This window comes from Doryrhamphus excisus, linkage group LG6, assembly GCF_037039965.1.
Source record: "Doryrhamphus excisus strain RoL-2023G ecotype Guam linkage group LG6, RoL_Dexc_Guam_v1.1, whole genome shotgun sequence".
Lineage (NCBI taxonomy): Eukaryota > Metazoa > Chordata > Actinopteri > Syngnathiformes > Syngnathidae > Doryrhamphus > Doryrhamphus excisus.
The window spans coordinates 19,930,708-19,950,526 of record NC_136362.1 but is presented as its reverse complement, the minus strand read 5'-3'; the positions used below and the strand labels follow the sequence as shown (position 1 = coordinate 19,950,526).

Sequence of the window (19,819 nt, the reverse complement as noted above, 5' to 3'; positions counted from 1 at the left end):
GAATACTAAACGTAGGAAGAAACTGTGACATACTATAGCATGAATGCAGAGATGGACCAAAAAGAACATCTGTGACCAACATCAGTCAGATGGATGAGCTTGAATTAGAATGAATAATCTAAGTTACAGGCAGCGATACATCCAAATTCTTTTGTGCTCACTGGGGAAAAGACCACCCATAACATATAGAGCAAGGCCAAAAACAACATGTGATGTAGCCAAATAGTTTCACCTCCCAATGATATTTACTTATGGGGATAGGCAGTCTGGCTGAAGATGTGCTTTGAGCAACAGTGTGATTGAGTGGAATATTACAGAGAGCGGATGGAGATGGGATGGAGCTCAGAATAAATGGGGGAGGAAGACAAGGGAACTCATTAACTTCTCTTTAATAAAGCCTAAGCCACTTGGGGACCCTTTCTTACCTTCATCTATTCAACCACACACACACACATTATTACGCTCAACTGACCATCTATCAGATGAAAATCTTTCCTACGCCTTGTGTTTTAATGTAATTCATCCGGTGCAATGTATCAAAATGGACCGCATGATGGCCGGAGACTCTAAGTCAGGGGTGGGCAAACTACAGCCCGAGGGCCACATCCGGCCCGCCAAGTGTTTGAATACGGCCCGCCCAATCTTTCCAAAGTATTTCATTTAAACTCAACATACAACCTGGCATCATGGCCTGAGCCAACCTTTTGATGGTTTTATCAATTTTGTTTTTTGACATGGTCTGTTGTTTACAAAGTGCTCCTGAAAAAAGGGACACAAGCACATAATAATAATAATTATTATTATTAGAACTATTATGATTATTATAATTATTATATTAATGCTAATTATTACATTAATTATATATAATATTATTGTTATATTTGCATAATTTACATAATAATAATATAATAATTATTATTTTTATTTTATTGTAATTATTATAATATTTTATTATTTTTAAAATATTTAAATATAAATATGAAATAATAAATAATAATAGCAGATTGCATGACAATTTTACAGATACAATAATACCAGGTGGACTGTTACGTGTAAAATATATAGTCTGCCCCCCCCCCCTGTAAATTTTGTCATATCAATGCGGCCCGCGAGTCAAAAAGTTTGCCCACCCCTGCTCTAAGTTGTTCATACATGTGAATGTGAGTGTGTTTGTTAGATTGACTGGTGGGCTAGGCTCCAGCTCACCCGTGACCCTAATGAGGACCCCAAAACAAACCAGATGAACCGAAGCATAAATGGCAGTATAGAAAATGAATATAAAGTGAGAAACACTAATAACTCATTCAGTCCCAGACATTTTCCGAGTTCCAGATTCAATTAGTCTAGAGTAAGTTCACAGGCATGAGGAAGGCTAGTGACTAGTACTATGGAGAATGAACGCAAAAATTGTCACTTTAAAGCTTAGGACATATCTGAACAGCACACCCCCTCACCCCCAAGGACCGGACAACAGGGTTAATGTAAGAAGTATGGGCACTGTCAGCTGAGATTTACATGCATGCTTTCACACACAAACACACACTACATGTTTGCCGCACAAGGGCAATGACAGAAACTGTCACATGTCATCATCTTCATGAGAAAAGACACCAACATGATGGAGAACCCGGTGATCCACTGGAGGGGATTGGGGGGGCGCACCATACATACTGATGTGTGTGAATGTGTGATGAGCCTCATCAGTGCATGAAGCTATGCTGATGTAGTATCATACATAGTGATAGGCAGTCAGTGTAAAACATTAAAAATGATTTCACACCATTTAAGTATCATATGAACCAAGACCTTGGCGCTAAATCAGTGTGAGCCCTTTCGTGTTGGCAACAACATAAATAATGGTAAATCATCCATAATGGAGATTCATCCTACTGTGGGTTACAGCCATACAGTCGTCCATGTGTTAATTGGGAATTTTTATTATTTTGCCTGTTGTGAGATAATTCAAACTTGCAATAAAAGTCTGTTGTTCTGACAATCAAATCTGGCGTATGTGTGAGTCACCAAACATTACAGTCAAATTACTAATATCTAATCACCAGTGTAAAATACTACATATCAATGTTTTTAAATGCGCCTTTTGAATGCCTTACGTTTTGTATTTTAGCTTTGCCAGTTTTATGCTTGAACATGATTAATTTAGGGAAAAATGCTTAAATATACATCTTTTTTTACTACTAATAGGCTGTATTTAACCACGAAACAGCATTATTTATTAATATATTTTGGAAAAACCTTGATTGAATGAAGCTGCAAAATTTTTACCGCACAGTGGCAAGGGACGACTCTATACACATATAGAACGTTCAGCATAAAGTGTTGGTACTTTTTCACTAGAAAACAGTCTGCAAAAGCTGTGTTGTCTTATATTCCCCTGAAGGTTTACACTTGTTAACCAGTAGGTGGTGCCAAACAACTTCACCTAAAGTGAGTTAGTGCTTTTCTTCCTGTCACTCGCACACACTAGTGACCTGGAAAGATGCGGACCAAATGAAACAAAAAGTTTCTCAAAGGAAACTTAGTTATTAAGCAAATCAAGGAAGTCGTGCGGTGGTACAACTGTCAAGCAGCTAAGAAATTATTCATCAAATATAATGAATGAGATATTTAAAATAGTTCTTTTTAATCCTACCTCCAAACCAAAAAAAACAAAACAATATACTGGGTTTTGAAAAAGACTGGTTGTCTTATATTCGGTATGAAGTCATCATCAAACACAATTGAAATGAACTAGAACCGAGCTCTCGCACAGTTGTCCTTGTGTAATGGCCAGGTATTCCAGTGCCTGCTTGTAGTAATGTATAGTATACTGTTGCAGTCTCTGTAAACTGCAGCAAAAGAGACAGAGAGTCTCATGGCGTACACAGGAGGGTTTCAAATTCAAGTCTTATAGGGCTCTTGAAGTCAATCCCATTAATCCAATCAATTCCTATCATCAGGCCACCACCCATTTAGTGTCTCATCAGGGTTCCACCACAAAAATCAAACAGCAATCATTTCATTCTAAGAAACAAAATGCAATTTCTGCCACTTTAGAAATTCACATGCCAGCCATCTTGAATGTTGTTTCTCTCTAACAGTATGCATGACTTCATTTTCCCAAGATGATACCAGACATCCATCATCACCATGTGCACCAACGCTTGTTCGCTTATGAAACAATTTAGGGATTTGCCAGTGAAATATATTAACATTTGAGAGTGCATTAGCATATCTAAAGGGAACTGCTGTAACATTGATTACAGGTCGTCGTGTGAATTTAAATGCTGCTCAGCCACACTGTCACACCCTGTGCGAGCATACACACACACACACACACACACACACACCTTTTACCAGTGAAGCAGTCCAACCCCCTGGAGTGAAGCAGGTGCTGTGCTATGCTCTTCCCTCTCACGATGCACGCTGGCAGACATGTGTGGAAGCACACATAGACACAAGTGCATGCACAAACGTACATGTCTTCAAAGACAGAGCTGTGAAGCAGAGGTGACAGGTCCCTGGTTCGGAGCCATCTTCAGCAAATGTACCGCTAATTGCCATTCCCCCCACTGACAGAGCAGCATGGAGTCGACACGGGGCCCATATGGAAGCCAATACGGAGTGGTCGAACGCAGGGGAGGATCACTAGGGTGAACAAACAAAAATGCTGTGTGCACTTGGACTTGGAGGACATTGAAATTAGTGAGATACATCTAGTAGTAGTTGTAGTAGAAGCTCTAATAGCGTTTGAGTCAAGAGAGATGGATCTGGTGTTCACCTTAAGAGGAAATAGGAACACACTGGAACGTTTTGGGGATTTTTTTTTTTTTTTAGTGGGTTGAAAAAAAGTTGCATTCACACTGTGCACTGTGCAGTATAAGGCACCAAAATATCAGGAGAATGTTAATGTCAACGTTTTCATGTAGAGCCGTCTACACGGCAGATTTCAGATTTTCCCCAATTTCAGGTCACACAGAACACCGTTCCTGTGTGGATGACGATAAAATACTTGAATACCTGAATATGTTTCTGTGTGGATAGTGAGGACTAAGATAAAAAATATATGGATGAAATTAGAGCTGCAACAATTAATCGAGGTATCCATGATTAATCTAACAACTTTTTTTTTTTTATTTAAAAATGTAAATATCTTCAAATTTCAGCCTCTCAAATGTGAATATTTGTAATTTTCACCCATGAAAGCAGACCTATTAGCTTGGTGTTTTGGGCAAAACATCTGCTTTGACTTTGGAACTATATTTTTGCCTCCTTTATGCTGTGTGCGAACCCTTAATTATTTGGTTTGTCTTGAGCATAACCAATTACTTGACTAATGGAAACAACAAGCTTCAGATTAATCAAGTAAAAATATAATGGTTAATTGAATCTGAGACAGGACCAATCTCTTCACACAACACAGTTATTTACATGTTCATGCTAAGTAACAGTTGTTCATAACTCAAGCTAAGATATTTCAGTGTGTCAGATCTAATCATCTCATTTGATTGACAGTCGAGGCTCCACTTCACACATTTAGTACATCATGGAAGGTGATGCATACACGGCAAAGCGGGTAAGAGTTCCAGACCGCACACAAACGTACAAATACGCCATAAACATTGCGCCACTGAATGTTAAGAGCCCATAAATCCCTCCTGTGACTGTTCCACTATGGAGCTAGTCTCTGGAAAGCTATTTCCTGGCCCTGTCATCAGCAGCATTATACTGTATTTTCACAGAAGGGAGCCGTTCAGCAGTATTTCCAGGTATGTCTATGGAAGAACGGAGAGGATATTCATATCACGTTTTGGTCTTTCTTCCGCTGAGCAAACCCAGTTGGGATATGACAAGCCACATGCATAGGAAAGAACACACCTCCACTGACCCAAACAAGTAAGTCAAGCACATTCCTGCTCCGAGCAATTTCCTCCATCTTCTCCGAACAGACAGGATTCCATTACACGTGCTGGGCTGTTATCTCTCGCGGAGGTATCAGCAAACAAAGCGATACAAAAGCATCGCCCTCATCCAAATGTCATCTATCGTGCTGGAACAAAAACAAATTACTTTTTTTTTTCTCCAGGAACATCGGCAGGAGAAGCAATTTCCAAATTCCTTTTGACAAAAATCTATTCAATTATCTACCCTGCCTGAAAATAGCTTCAAGCTGTCACAGGGACTTTTAATTGGACTCTCAGTGATCCATTCTGTGATTATTACCAATTATGTGTCAATTAGCAATGAGTTGATGTCACTGCCATGTGAAAGGCAAAGCAATTAGGAGCTGTTTGAGCACATGGTGGTCCATTCTAATGACCAAATCTACTGTCCGGCTCATTTCTGAGTACGTTCGACTTACTACTAAGTCATTGTTAGCAGGGCGGAGTAGATTAATGGTGCTTTGACACACTGAGGTGTTGAGATGCTCCAAGGTTGAAAAAGATGGCAGCTCTACAAGTAATTCACATGGAGCACTTTTATCTGAACAGCTTACTAACTTCACTTATCGATCCTGGTCCAGTTCACTACCGCACATCCATTTTGTGTACCACTTATCTCGTACAGTAAAGGCGGAAGCCTGTCCTAGCTGACGATACCAAGGAATGGCCACGAGTCACACATATTGATTCGTTTTTTTGCACTTTTCCAACCAGTTTCTATCGACTCTTTATGAAAGAAACCACCTACTGTGTCTGGTTGTAAAAGAATAGTTATGGTGCACTTTAATATAAATTGTGGCTCTTTACAACAGACAATAAAGTGGAAACTAATAAAGATGAGGCATTGATGCTACTAATGTTACTATTGTTGTAATCTCCCAACATTATTGTGCAGAAACCAACAGAAACAGAAAAGGCATAAGTGGCAAACAGTTGGAGTAATGTCTGAAACACATGTGAGAGCAGTTAATGCACAATTGTTTAATATTTAAAATTTTGGAATGTTTAGCATGGTCACAACAATCCAAAGAGACTCCATGTAAATGCTGAAAAATCCTGTTAGCGTTCATAAAACCCAAACAATCCATCAGACCCACGTTCTCCTTTCAAACAAACAGAGGACGCTTATGGCATCTGTCATTCCCTCCCCCTGCTGTGATCCATCGCATGATCACAATGCAGAGCTCACTATCAATCTTAAAACCAAGGAAACAGACATATTCAGTGAGAGATGCTTCTTGTTTGCACAAGGACCATACATCAGCCTTTTTTTTAAGGAAGCAGATTACCTAAACTGCAAATAGACTGCGCACATGCAGAAATGGCTGTCATATCCACTCGTCCTCTACATTTTCAACTGTCAATAGTAACACAGAGGTGTTCTCTTTCCAGTCAATCAATGTCAGGTGTCTGAAAAAGCCTTTCAGAGCAATCTGAGTGGTATATTCTGGAATATTCTCTCTGTCTCACACAGACACAGACAAAGACTTGATCGGTGACCTTGTCAGGACTCATTTTCATCACATGCGGAGAGTGTTGAGGGCCATTCTTACCTCCACGTATTCGCCTATCAAGCAGCTTCTTAAAAACGTGAAAACAGACGTGGTGTACTTTAGAGTGTCTGAGGTGTGACTTTTTTTTTTTTTATTTTATTTTAAATATTTTATTCAAACACAGCGGAGAGTTGGTTGAGAGTGGCTACTTCATCACACCGGGAGAATATTTGAATAAAGAAAAGAAAAATTACCATTTACCACACAGAATGGGAAGTATACATTTTTTCACTCTATTGTGTCGGACATGCCATGTTTGACTTCATGCAGTGTTGAGGTAATGTCATGTAAACAGATGGGATAGGCTCCAGCAGGCCCGTGACCCTAGTGAGGATATAGAAAATGGATGGAGAGATGGATGGATGGATGGGTGGGTGGATGTCATGTCTCACCAATGTAACATTACTAACACCTTGTGACCAGAATACTTCTCATGACTTGTCTTTCAATATTTATTGACTAAAAATAGTCCATTTTCAACAACAAAACAGCAAATGTCTGTTCCAAAGACCATGTGGGTGGCGAGGAGGGACATTGATGTGAGTAATCAGTTCCGAAACATCAGCTTTTCCCCACTGACTCCAACATTGTTCTTCACGCCTCACTACTTTGGTGATGTTTGTTGCCATTTGATGACATATGGGTCGGATATACGTGATCCAAACTTCCATACATACTTATCAGAGCTTTGTGACCACATTAAAAAAAATCGTAAATGTACTGTTCATACTGGATCAAATACTGTGCCTGTAGTACAAATCCAAAGCTTTTCTCGACTACGACTAAATGCATCATTTTGTGATTTTTCTTTTTTTTGTCTCCCAAAATTGAGCTTTAAACCGCTGGTCTTGCAAGGAGGGTGGTGTAGAGATTTCATAGGAATTAATTGAGGGGGAGAGGGAACACTTGCAGAAGGGCGAGGATTTTATACAGCTCAATGGACCACTTTACACACTGGGTTTGGCTTGGAAATTAATTTCAGGTATTGTCTAACTACAGTGCAAACAGTCATTGCTATTAAAATTTGTGGAGAAAAAAAAAAAACTCGCACACCCCACTGACACCCAAGGAGATGAACTCCCTCGTGTGCACCAGCAGACGCGCTCTCCGTTGTGGGGCCAACGCTCAAGGCTTTGGCGGCCTGAGCCACCAGCGTCCTCATTAGCACTGGGAAGATTGTAAGCAGATACGAGCCTGTCCTCCTTCTCTCTCTCTTTGTCCTGCTTTGCCTCGCGCACAAATGAGTCCTAATCCTTGTCCTCTATCTTACCTCTAATGTAATGAACAGCGTACAAAAAGGAAGGACAAAGTGTGACCGAAACAATGCATCTGTATAACCTACTTGCTACACTCCTACAGTATTCAATATGGGATGATTCATGACTTTTTGGAGAAAGACTGTGACGTGACCTTGAAATGCGTCATGTTAAAAATGGGGCACAGTTATTTATTCATGTTGGGAGGTTGAGGTCAAATGTCAGCACAGACTCTAGATTTGTACGTCATTAAATTCAAACAGCAGCAAGAGGATATTCAACAATTAAATTATACTAGTATTAGAGAGGGAATTTACTTAATAGTACTTTTTCAGAATGTTCTGAACTCCTGTTTCTATACCATTATTGCGCACAATAACGCTGATTAGAGTAGTGGCTATAGCATCTAGAGCTCAACTTTCCATAGTTGACGTCACGTTTTTCCTCTGATGACACAATTCACTTGGGACTGAATTCCTCGAATAATCGATGAAAGCTGTCCATCGTCACTTTTGGTGACGCTTGGTGACACTTTTTGGTTTTGGACTTTGCGGCTCTACTCAATCCTGGTTTTTCAAAATAAAGTCACTAAGCCCAAGCTCACACTGAATCCTGGACATCTCTGGTGAAATTCCTGTTGAAGGCTCACATTGGCTCCATGCGGTGCAGGTCTGGGTACTGAACGAAAAGAATCCGTTTGGGGGTCTATCTTTTCTGGATGCTGGTCAAGTTAACGGGAATATTGCAGAGGTCTCGAGGTTAAAACTTCTGCAGTTCAGGCAAATACGACTGTTGTTTACAGGAACGTCCTATAAACAAGGCTAGTTATTCTGTGAACTCAAGAGCAGGAGTGAGAACCCACTGCAGAATCTGCTCTTGCGAGTGCGGTTTTCCACAGTTGGAGTTGCGCTTCCCACAGTGCCTACTAGAGTGGCACTTTTGCTGCAATCTGGTCTGGATTAGCCATTGCAGAAAGTACTATATGCTATAAGTATGCCAGGAGAAAAACAACAAGGAACTCTCCCAATGCTAACGTGTGAGTCTATGTAATGTTTATTTATGTCTAATACGTAGGGGTATCGCAAGATCTCGTATGATGAGACACTGGCGTGTGTTGTCTCTTGAAACCCTGACTAATGTGTCATTTTATATTATTATGATTACTATAAGGCTCCAGCATACCCCTGTGACCTTAATGAAGATTAAGTGGCAAATAAAATGAATGAATGTCTACTATATTGGGTAATACGAGTGTACAGGTGACTATAGGGGTGTTACTTTCATGCCTAGAGGGCTCTAATAATGTTATAAAAGCATATTTGTCGCAAATGGGTTTTCTATGCTCCAACTATGAAAACATTTTTATAAATATTGACCCCTACTTAGAGGAAATTCAATGTTGCATCCTCAATGCTAAATGACCACGTTTTGGATGCCTGTTTCATCAACACAGCCACTGCTCGTCCATGTATGATTGGAAATCAAGATGCCTGTGTTTGTTTTCCATTGCATAACACTTAGAATCAATACTTAATTACCTCTAAAACACAGCATCCTCTTATCCAGTAAGGGATGTGGATGGCCAGCCTGGCAGGTATTGGCATGCCGTGTTACGCAAGGTTAAAAATAAATGAATAGTAAAATGGTCCTCACACTGCAGCAATGTACTTACTGGCCAATCAGTGTTCCTCTTAGAGGCCGGCATTCCATTTTGCACAGAGTGCACACTTTATTTTCTTTCCACCACATGATGTTAATGTCCCCATGCTTACATACATATATACACACACACACACAAGGTGAGCAATTGCTCTAAGCCGAACCTCTACTGTGGAGGAGTCCAGTTCTTAATAAGAGATTATATTTATGTTGAGGTAAGGGGCAGGTGAATGGTGAAATATGTCCACATGTCGAGAACCTGGGAGCCGAACGGGCACTTATTCATTAATAATGACACAAGCTGCAGGCCTTTAGCTCTGTCTCCCCTCATTTCCTTTCTACACATCACAGCTGTGTGGGTGTGTGTGTGCATGTGTTCTAGGGTCATCACATAGTCACAGCTGCATATGTTTTCATATGTGGCCTAATAACACTGCAAGGATTCCTCTCCCTTTTGGGGTGCAACAAGTAAGTCCACCTTGTATATGTAAATCATTATGTGGAAAGCAGGGGGTCTCAGAGAAATTAATATGAGGCTGTGTGTATGGTGTGTGTGTGTGTGTGTGTCCTGATAAGAGCGAGCCTGTGGGGGACCTGCCGCTTTTGATAAGAAAAGCTTACGCCTACGTTCGTAATTTTAGCCCTATTAAGATTCCGCCGTTTAATTCCTCTGAGCTATGTAGATGTTGCATTCTTTGAGCTGCTGATTTAAACTGCACAGTGCTCTTTTTACACACACACACCTTTGTGATATTTTGCACATGGAGACCTAAGAGTGTGCAGGGTATAGTTAAATTGTGAGCTAAAACTAAATTAACTTGATTGACCATGAAGAAACTTAACCATTTTCATCAAAACTGTTTTGATTCTTTGTTTCAAAACAAAGCTTCTTCTCATAAGTATGACTCTATATTCATAATATATATATTTTTATTTCCATTATATTATAACTTCTCCCACAACCTACTTTTCCAAAAATCAAAATTTTATTTTTGTTTATTTCTCATAACATTACGACTTTGAAAAATTACAATTACATTCCTTCATGCTTTATGCTACCAAAATGGCATAATTTTTCTCTGAATATTACAACTTTATCCATCGCTTCCCAGCTGACTTTGGACGAGAGGCAGGGTACACGCTGGACTGGCCATCAGCCAATCACAGGGCACATATAGACAAACAACCATTCACACTCACATGCATACCTATGGACAATTTGGAGTCACCAATTAACCTAACATGCGTGTTTTTGGAAACCAGAGTACCCAGAGAACCCAGGTCCTCCTGATCTAACATTATGACTTTATTCTCGTAAAATTTTGACTTGTTTTCCTTGTTAGAATATAACCTTTTTTTCTCTTAGTATACTTACTTAATTCTTGGAAAGTTACATCTTTTTTCCACTTCTGCTCGTCTGTTTTCTTTTGTTTTTCTTTCAAGGATTTAAACTTTCTTATTGTAAATTATCTTCTTGTAATATCATTCCGGGCGGCACGGCCGTCTAGTGGTTAGCGCGCAGAGCTCACAGCTAGGAGACCAGGGTTAAATTCCACCCTCGGGCATCTCTGTGTGGAGTTTGCATGTTATCCCCGTGCATGCGTGGGTTTTCTCCGGGTACTCCGGTTTCCTCCCACATTCCAAAAACATGCTAGGTTAATTGGCCACTCCAAATTGTCCATAGGTATGAATGTGAGTGTGAATGGTTGTTTGTCTATATGTGCCCTGTGGTTGGCTGGCGACCAGTCCAGGGTGTACCCCGCCTCATGCCCGAAGACAGCTGGGATAGGCTCCAGCACCCCCGCGACCCTCGGACGGTAGAAAATGAATGAATGAATAATATCATTCCCATATTTTTTTTTTTACTTTATGCATATTCCCTGCAACCCAATTCCCCCAAATATTGCAACTTTGTTTGCGACACATTAAAAAAAAAAATTCAACATTCTGCTACTAAAATTACATTATTTTTCTTATTATTAGGTTGTTCTTGTAAAAATACGACTGCTGTCATAGTGTAGTTTTTTATTATTTTGTTGTAAAATTACTGCTGATTTTTCATGTTTGTTGTTGTTGTTTTTTTGTTTGTCTTGTTAAATTCTGTTTTTAGAACGCCGCATGAGCCAATTAAAAAACAACCCTGGGCCACACTTTACACAGCCCTGACTTAAGAGCAAAGACCTTCTCATAGATTAAGAATTGTTCCTGTATCAAGCCTTTTTGACACTTATCGGCCACCATATTTCACATTTACTGTATGTGACTGCTGTATGCAACAGTTGTTATTAACATTTTGATTCACATACATATGCAGAAAGAAAGAAAGCCCTTAGACCTCACCACTGACCCCTACCATTAGGAACAAGGGATGTGGTTCCCGGTAAACAGATGATTCAGGCTGAGGTTGCACCACCACAACCTGCCCTTTGCATCAATGTGTATTGAATGTTGGTGATGTGGGTTTTACTCATTCCAGTGATGGCACCGATAAGGCCTTACATGTTACATACAAACACACCGAGTCTCAGCCACCTGCTGCGATAAGGTCCGAGCAAGATGAGGGTGGAAGGGTGTAACATGATAGGATCCCTGTTCCTAATCTCTAGACTTAGGAATGTGTGGAAGATAGTGGAAAACAACAGGAACATAAACTCTCCAACAATTCACCACACCATGCCGACCACAACTATATACAATAATGCTGTGACGTCCTTTATCAGTTTTGCTCGAATTAATTAAGTTTAACGGGGTTTCTTGTGTCCAGTTCCCTATCAACCTCTGTATTGTGGACTACATTATGTCTAGATTCACCCTTTGTTTAGTGAAAAGACCAATGAACCTGACATCTACAGATCCATCAAAGAACGACCATGAGTTTAAAGTTGAGGTACTGAATCAAGAGGTTTGGGACTGTGTGGATCGGTTATTTTGTACCTCTCACGACTTTTGACAACAAAATTATTATTGAATATTGATGAACGGTCTGCACCGAATTGTAATTTCTTGATTGAAACAAGGCCTAGAGCACTTGAACGGTGCAGGTCCTGTTATCATGCTGCCTACTGTTCACTGAAAAATGTCAATGTCACATGCAGAGATGATGAAAAAAAAATGCATACACACCCACACGACACACACACACACAAATTCATGCATACCAGCCCCCAACACGCATCCACCATCTGGCCTTCCCAAGGCTCAGATGTCTCTTGGGTAAAGTGAGCTGCAAGGGGCAGCGTGTGTGTGTGTACGTGTGTTTGAGAGCTGCAGAAACCAGGAGCATGAGTGAGTTACAGTACACCTTATTCTGTGGAAAAATGTGAGAAATAATATTGAACCTGTGTGCACGCCATTAGTCCTAGCTCCACCGCCCTCGTGCATGCACTGTTCTTTCTACACGATGAGCATCACATTAACAGCGCCGCAGGTACACAAGCAACAGACAGGGGTCGTCATCGCCGACAAGGCCGTACGGCCCCACCTGCACAATGATGGTCTTTTCACTGTGGGCAAAATAAAAGCCTCCATTATGGAATGAGGTCATGTCTGCCACTGCCCCCGTTCGCCATAATGGCTTCAGCGCACTCCCAACAACATAGGCATCTAAACGAACATTACATACACAGCGGTACAAAACATGTGGTAAATTGAATACGACTTTAGGTGGTCTCAGCAGTAATGCCTGTGGGCAAAATACTGTATTTTGTTTTGGTTTTTTTTTCATTCAGTGTTAAAGCAGAAAGATCTGTCTGGTAAGATGTTGAACTTCATTCAGCTCTTTTCTAAATAAGAGTACAAGGGGAAGGATCCATTAAGCTCAACAGGGCTTAACATTTACACAGTTGGTGAATCTATACGTCGATACATTTTAAGGTTTTACTGCTTTTTGGAAGCAAAAACATGATGTTTTTAAACTGTGGTAAAAAGGCATGGTTGACTGAATGTATGAATGATTAGGGACAAAAATCGGATCCAGACTAGCTTTGTTTGACCTTGTCGGATGTCTTAGTTGTTTATTTTTGTTCTTAGCGCCCCCTTTAGGAGTCCTTTTTAATTGTTGGTTAAGCCCCTGTGGGCTAAATGGCAAGGCTAAGCCAAATAACACTGGTATACAAAGTATGAAAATATGACATTTGTAATATTGAATCCTACTTTGCAGAAATCATCTTATCATGGTTGGGTCTGTGACCAACCCTGATAAACGAGGGACAACTGTACATCTATATTTTCTGGTGGCTTAAATCCAAATGATGGATCTTACAGCATTTTCAGAAGTGTTTACTTTTTACATTGACGATGCCTTGCAGCTTGTTGTTATCAATTTTTCATCATTATCATCCATTATCACAACAGGGCAAAGGAATTTACATTTCTACTCTCTGCCAAATTGATATTGTTTCTTTTGCACATTATTTCTTTTGCCCAAGAGTACTGGCATTCTTTTGTTAGATTATAAAATCAATAAATACCCTGTTGGTGTTTTGCCTGAGGATGCAAACAGTATATGAACAGCATGTGTATATGCATGAAGCGGATAAATTTTCTAATCCATATATATTTTGTATTCGCAATACATTCTATTCCAAAGCATGTTATTTAACACAGCATCCCAAGGGACTTATGTTCTCTTATCATACAGAATGATACTGATCTGTATCATCGCGTTCCTGCGCAGCTACACGCAGTTGCTAGTCATGTGTACTAAATCATGCACACTGCTTATTTCACCAAAACTCCATGACCCCCGCAGCTCATCTCGCTCCGATCCCCGCCCCCTTCCACCGCCATAGCATCCCCCAGCCCTGCAGTTCCAGACTGTTAAATGAGTAAGTTTATTTAAGCCTAATTGGTTTAAAGGCAAACAGAAACAAGCAGTGGGGAATTATGATTGTGTCTGGCTAGAAACATGCACCGAAGTGGGAGTGTGGGCACTGTGGAGGAAAAGAGAAGGGGGAGGGTCTAAGGGAACTGAGGGTGACCGAGTGGGGAGGAGAGACGAGGGAGATGTTCTGATGAGAATGCAAATGCTCATTCTTGTGGCTCTTTGCTATGTGGCTCTTTTATAACCCATTTAAAGAGGGACAAACACACTACTTCAAAGTCTAAATGAAAGTCAACAGCATAAGAGTATATCACAATCCATCTGTCAAGGCACCTAAGGCACATGGTATCAATATAGCAGCCTTAGATAGTCATTGATTAATCAATTATCCAGTTAATCAACACCTATTTTGGTCATGGATTAATCGTTTCATTTAAAAGTGTACTGTAAATATCTTGATTTCAGCCATTTTTGTTTACATTTCCTTAGTCATCCATGAAATCAGACATATTATCCTTGTTCTTATATACAAAAGAAGATTGTGATTCAAGATTGCTGCTCGCCGTCCATCAAAAATTTGTAGTTTTTAGATTGAGTGTGCACTTCATGTGAGGCTGTTGTATGTTTCACCCCCTGCTGACATACTGTACGTGCTTTAGCATTATACAAGGTTCATGCAGCCCACTCATTTGGGTTGCAAGATGGGCATACTGGCTTCCTACGGCACCTACGGTCATCATGACTGGGAGAACCGGAGTGTACAGAGGTCGTCGGGGCCGATCAAGGCGCATTCATCTCAGATATACTACGCCGCCATGCATCCACAGACGAAAAAACCCAGTGTACAGCTCCTCCTCGGTCTTGCCTTTGCGACCTGGCTGTGTGCAAGCAGAAAATAATCCATCCCAATTTTCTTCCTATAAGCTTTGAGTGGTTTGAAAGGTTGCTGGTTTGAAAATCCATGTGATTTTCTCCATTTTTGCACATACCAGCATACTCACCTTTATGCATGCACAGCACTTACCATGCGTATATACACAAAACCTAGTGGGTGATAGTGAAACTACAAAGTCTCCAGATCATATCATCTTGTCAACTTGACTATCAAACAAGGTCCTACCCCTCCAACCAGAGCAGACGAGCTGATACCAAACACAAAGCCTGCCTCTAAAGTTGATTTATTCGTATTATTTATTTACAGGTGTTGACTCAAAAGTCTGATGCAGATTTTACAGACAATAACAATATTTTTAGAATGATGTGCAGACAGGGTAATCATTTTCAATCATGTTTCAATCAGCATTCGTCAATGAGTTTGCCTTCCGCCATGTTATGCTCTAACAAAATAATATGCAACACTTCTACTCTGGTGGAGTTGGTTCTTCCTCCTCCATTTGTTTTACAGTTGCCGATCATTTTTGGATTTTGACGGTAAGCACAGTACTAACAATAATACCTTACCGATTCATATATAAGATAATTCTCCCTGGACAAAAGACTGATGTTTTATATCCAGGGTGTTAAGATTTATACACATACACCAGCAGGTGGCGCCTAATGCTGCTATGACTTTGGAAAACAGTAATCCACATTTAGCCGATTTTCTGATATGTTGTGTAGCAAACCACTAACTGTTTGTTTTTGGTTCATATTGACTTGGTCCACCAAGGGGCCTAACAGATTACTCCTTTAATCAAAACAAGCTCCAGATTAATCGACAAATAATTCTTAACTCCAGGCCTAGTTGTGTTACATTTCAGTCAATCACACAACTTTGAGGATGACAGATGATTTAAGCTGAAAGGTGGACAGGCGAATGCTTCTACACACATAGAAAAATGACGAAAAAAGGCAACAGATTGGAGTTCAGGCTTTAAAGCCACCCTTGGGAGGAGCTCCTTTCAATTAGTGACCCAAACAAGCAAATAATATGTTTCCTTGTTACCACGGTAACATGGGGAGCACCTCTGTGCCCATGTGTCTTGCAGCACAGTCTAAAATATCATTTCGTTTCCTATTTCCGAACCTATTTTGCACGTTCTTCACTAACTTTAATATCAAATTGACACACCATTTGCAGAACTGTAAGCAAAGTTTAAGAGTGAATGTTAACAAAGGTCATGTATAGGAAAAAAAGCAAAACTCTCCTGCCTCATACAGAATATTTTTTGCAATAAAGCAGTCCCTTAAAACAGCAAAGGACTCCTATCATCCAATATATATATATATTTTTTTTACAGTAGGCACTGTACATTTAAGGCCACAGTAGATGGAAGATTGGAGGACAAGTAGAATGATTAAAAGCTGGGAGAGACACCCTTTTATTTGCCTTGCTACATTATGAGTTTTTACTTCTGTGATAAAATGAGAGGTGGACCACAGTGGTCCGGTGTCTGTGACATGGAGCTCACTGGCCCCACGGCGGAAATGAAATAGAATGAAAGAGAGGCCAAATTAGCTCCTACAGATAACAACTGTATGCTGGGAAATAAAAGATAGCGGGACTGTACATTATTAGGATCCCCCCCCCCCAACTTTGAGACCATTTGATAACACACGCCTTGATGAGTGATGCAACCTCAGCAGAAATCTCTCAACAAAAAAACACACTTGAACACACAAAAGAGTGAATTAAACAACACATTTCAACTTTAAAGGGAAGCAACGACCAGCAATGGGAATGAGGTTAGGATGTCAAGGAAGAACCACGTGCGTGTGTGACATCCCAGAATCCCGAAGCAACAGTGCACAAACATATCCCAACTGTCATTCCCAACATAATATGTATCTTTTTTTTTTTACCTTCCATCCCTGAACAAGTGATGACCAGCACGCCAAGGAGCGCAAACAAATCCACTATCATGGCAGAACGGTTCTCTCCACAGCTTGTCCCCAAATTGCCAAACACGACTGCTGGGGTGTGCATTAAAAAGAATCCCTTCGCTTGTCAAAGAGCAGCAGAAAAGCCAGTGTGGTGAAAGTCACATTTCAAGTCGCAGTAAACAAGTGTGACACAGGAGCGGAGTGGAGGTGCAACAGAGGTGTAAAACAACCGGCTGTGTATGAGTGAGGGAACTAAAGGGGGGGTAAACGCCGGGTTGGCAAGGGGGGAGACCCGACATTGCCTGCTTAAAGAGCCGCTGTAAGCGGAGTAGCCAATCAGCGACTGCGATTGGAAGTTGCTGACCAATCGGCACCATGATCCCGCCTACTAATGACAATCAAAACACAAAACTTCCTCGACTCAGTTGAAGCCCGGCCCGTGCAACTGAAAGGAAGTAGCACCCCCAGATGGACATTTTTGGCTACTACAGTCCAGGTAGTTCAACCAGAATTGTTTTCTAGTTGGTTTGTTTGTTTTCCACAATTACTGTCTACAGTTTGTCATATATAAATCTGATATTAAATTTAAAAATGTTTAAGTAACATGGCATCACATACAGTGGTAAATAATACAATATTTTTAAGTGTATGCTCCTTATCACCGTGGTATCCACATATCTTGTCCAACAGTAGCAACACACCTCTTTCTATTCCTGTGTGCAGTCATCACTACAGAGGGGCCCACCAGGAAGGAAGGAGTATGCGGGAAGACGGGAACAATAGCGTTACTTCCGTAGCACATCCTCTTAGCACCACGCTTGCACAGACAAATGTACATATACAACAATGCAAAAGTGTGTGTGCCGTGTGCCGCCCTCGTTCATACAAGCACTTACCCACTTGAGCTCAAGAGGACTGTAGAGAGCCTCTTGCTCTTGCTGTGTCCGGGTTTGTTTCATTCCAGAGGCCGACACAAAATAAAACTTCTTTTTTTTAAACATCCGACTTGGATGTGATGACGAGTTTATGTATTCACCAACAGCGCTGTGTGTGCTGACCTTACATTTACTGCGCTCTTGACCTGTAAACATGTAGCCAGCGTCGTCTTTGTGCGTTGACCTTTTACTTTTGCATTTGGGTACAATCACTGCTCTTGTGTTTTGACAGTTGAAGTCAAGCAGAAAATACAAAACTGTACATGTTATACAGTCACATATGCGCAGTCCAGATGTGGAAAACATACAACACCATGCAGACTCGTATTATTTCGAGCAGCTTTATTCAACTGGCAGCTCAAATCCGGCTCCTTCAAGTAAAGTTACTTCAAAAAACAGCAGAAGGCTCCTAGAGGATCATTGACTTGCATTTTTGCAATAGATCCTTAAAAACAAATACAGACTCGTGTTTTTTTCTGCAAAAAAACAATGCAGAGCTGTGCTGTCATACAGGATGTATGATCTTTGACTGGTGTTTTTGCAGTAGATTCCTAAAAATAGTAAAACAGGTCCTTGACCACTTGCTTTTGTAGCGGTTCCTTAACAACAGCAAATGGCACCGATCTTAAATGATCATTCACTAGGATTTTTGCAAAAATAGATCATTGCAGCAAATTCCATAAAAACAGCAGATCTGTCCCGTCATTGGTGTGCATTTTTGCTGATGATCCTTAAAACAGAGGAGCATTGTTGGAGGATCTTTGACACATATTTTTGCAGCAAATTATCCAAAAGAAAACATCAGAGGTGTCCTGTCATGTAGCATCTAAGACAGGGGTCTCAAACACGCGGCCCGTGTGCCAAATTTGGCCCGCAGGACACTAGTTTGAGGCCCCCACCTTGATATGAAAGTTTAATGTTAGTGCGGCCCACGTAAGTTTGATATGGATGCTGTATGGTATCATGTACCCAGAAAAAATTATTACGTTTGATTAATGTTCATGTTAAAGGTTAAATAACTGTTAATAGTTATCCTCCCTATCCGTGTGGAAGTGGTAAGTTTTTGGCTATTTAAGTTTAAAGGAAATAACTTGAAGGCTACCGTTTAGGTCGCTAGCTCTCTAGTTTGCGAGTTAGCATGTGTCTCAAGACCCTGCAGTTGCTCAATATGTTGTAAATAAAAAGAGTATAAATGTGACTATAGTCGTGTTTTGTCATGTCTACAGGGCTCTAATAATGCTTTGTTCATTTTAATCTGAAAAAAATCATTTGTCTACCCACCAACTATATGTGGTTTCTTAAGTTTTTATTATTTGCCATTTTATTATTATTATTATATTTATTTATTGCTGATTGATTGATTTTCTTTATTCTTGATTTGTTTATTTATTTTTCATCTTATTTTGTGCAGAAAAATAAAAATTAAGATATTTGAGAACAGTGGAATGTTTTATCAGACCTTTTCTTGTAGAAAATCGAAACCAAAGCAAAGTTTATTCATTTTTCTGTTTTTAATAAATGCTTTTTTATTTTTTTTTGAAAACCTGATGTGGTCTAGTCTCGCCCAGACCCTAGTGGCCCCCAAGTAAATTGAGTTTGAGACCCCTGATCTAGGATCTTTGATTCTGAATAGATTCTTAAAAACAACAGATGGTTCCTGCATATAGCAGTCTTTGACTAGCATACTAGTATTTTTTTGCTGTAGATTCCTAAAAACTGCGGAGTACTCCAGTCATATATACAGTAGGGTTCCTGCTTGTTTTGGATTCCTTAACCAGCAGCGGAGGTGTCTCCTCTCAACAGTAGATCCCATTAAACAGCAAAGCACTCA

At 40.3% G+C, this 19,819-nt stretch overlaps 1 protein-coding gene across 2 annotated transcripts in view; it reads right to left on the bottom strand.

Annotated features, from left to right (window-relative positions):
- The window catches only part of ephb1 (EPH receptor B1), a 170,332-nt gene extending 153,010 nt beyond the window's left edge, over positions 1-17,322 (bottom strand). For both annotated transcript variants that reach the window (XM_058067568.2, XM_058067569.2), the window contains exon 1: positions 17,033-17,322. In XM_058067568.2, coding sequence (XP_057923551.1) covers positions 17,033-17,156 — 124 coding nt within the window. In that variant the 5' untranslated portion in view covers positions 17,157-17,322. The remainder of the gene's footprint in view (positions 1-17,032) is intronic.
- Positions 17,323-19,819: the final 2,497 nt, after the last annotated feature.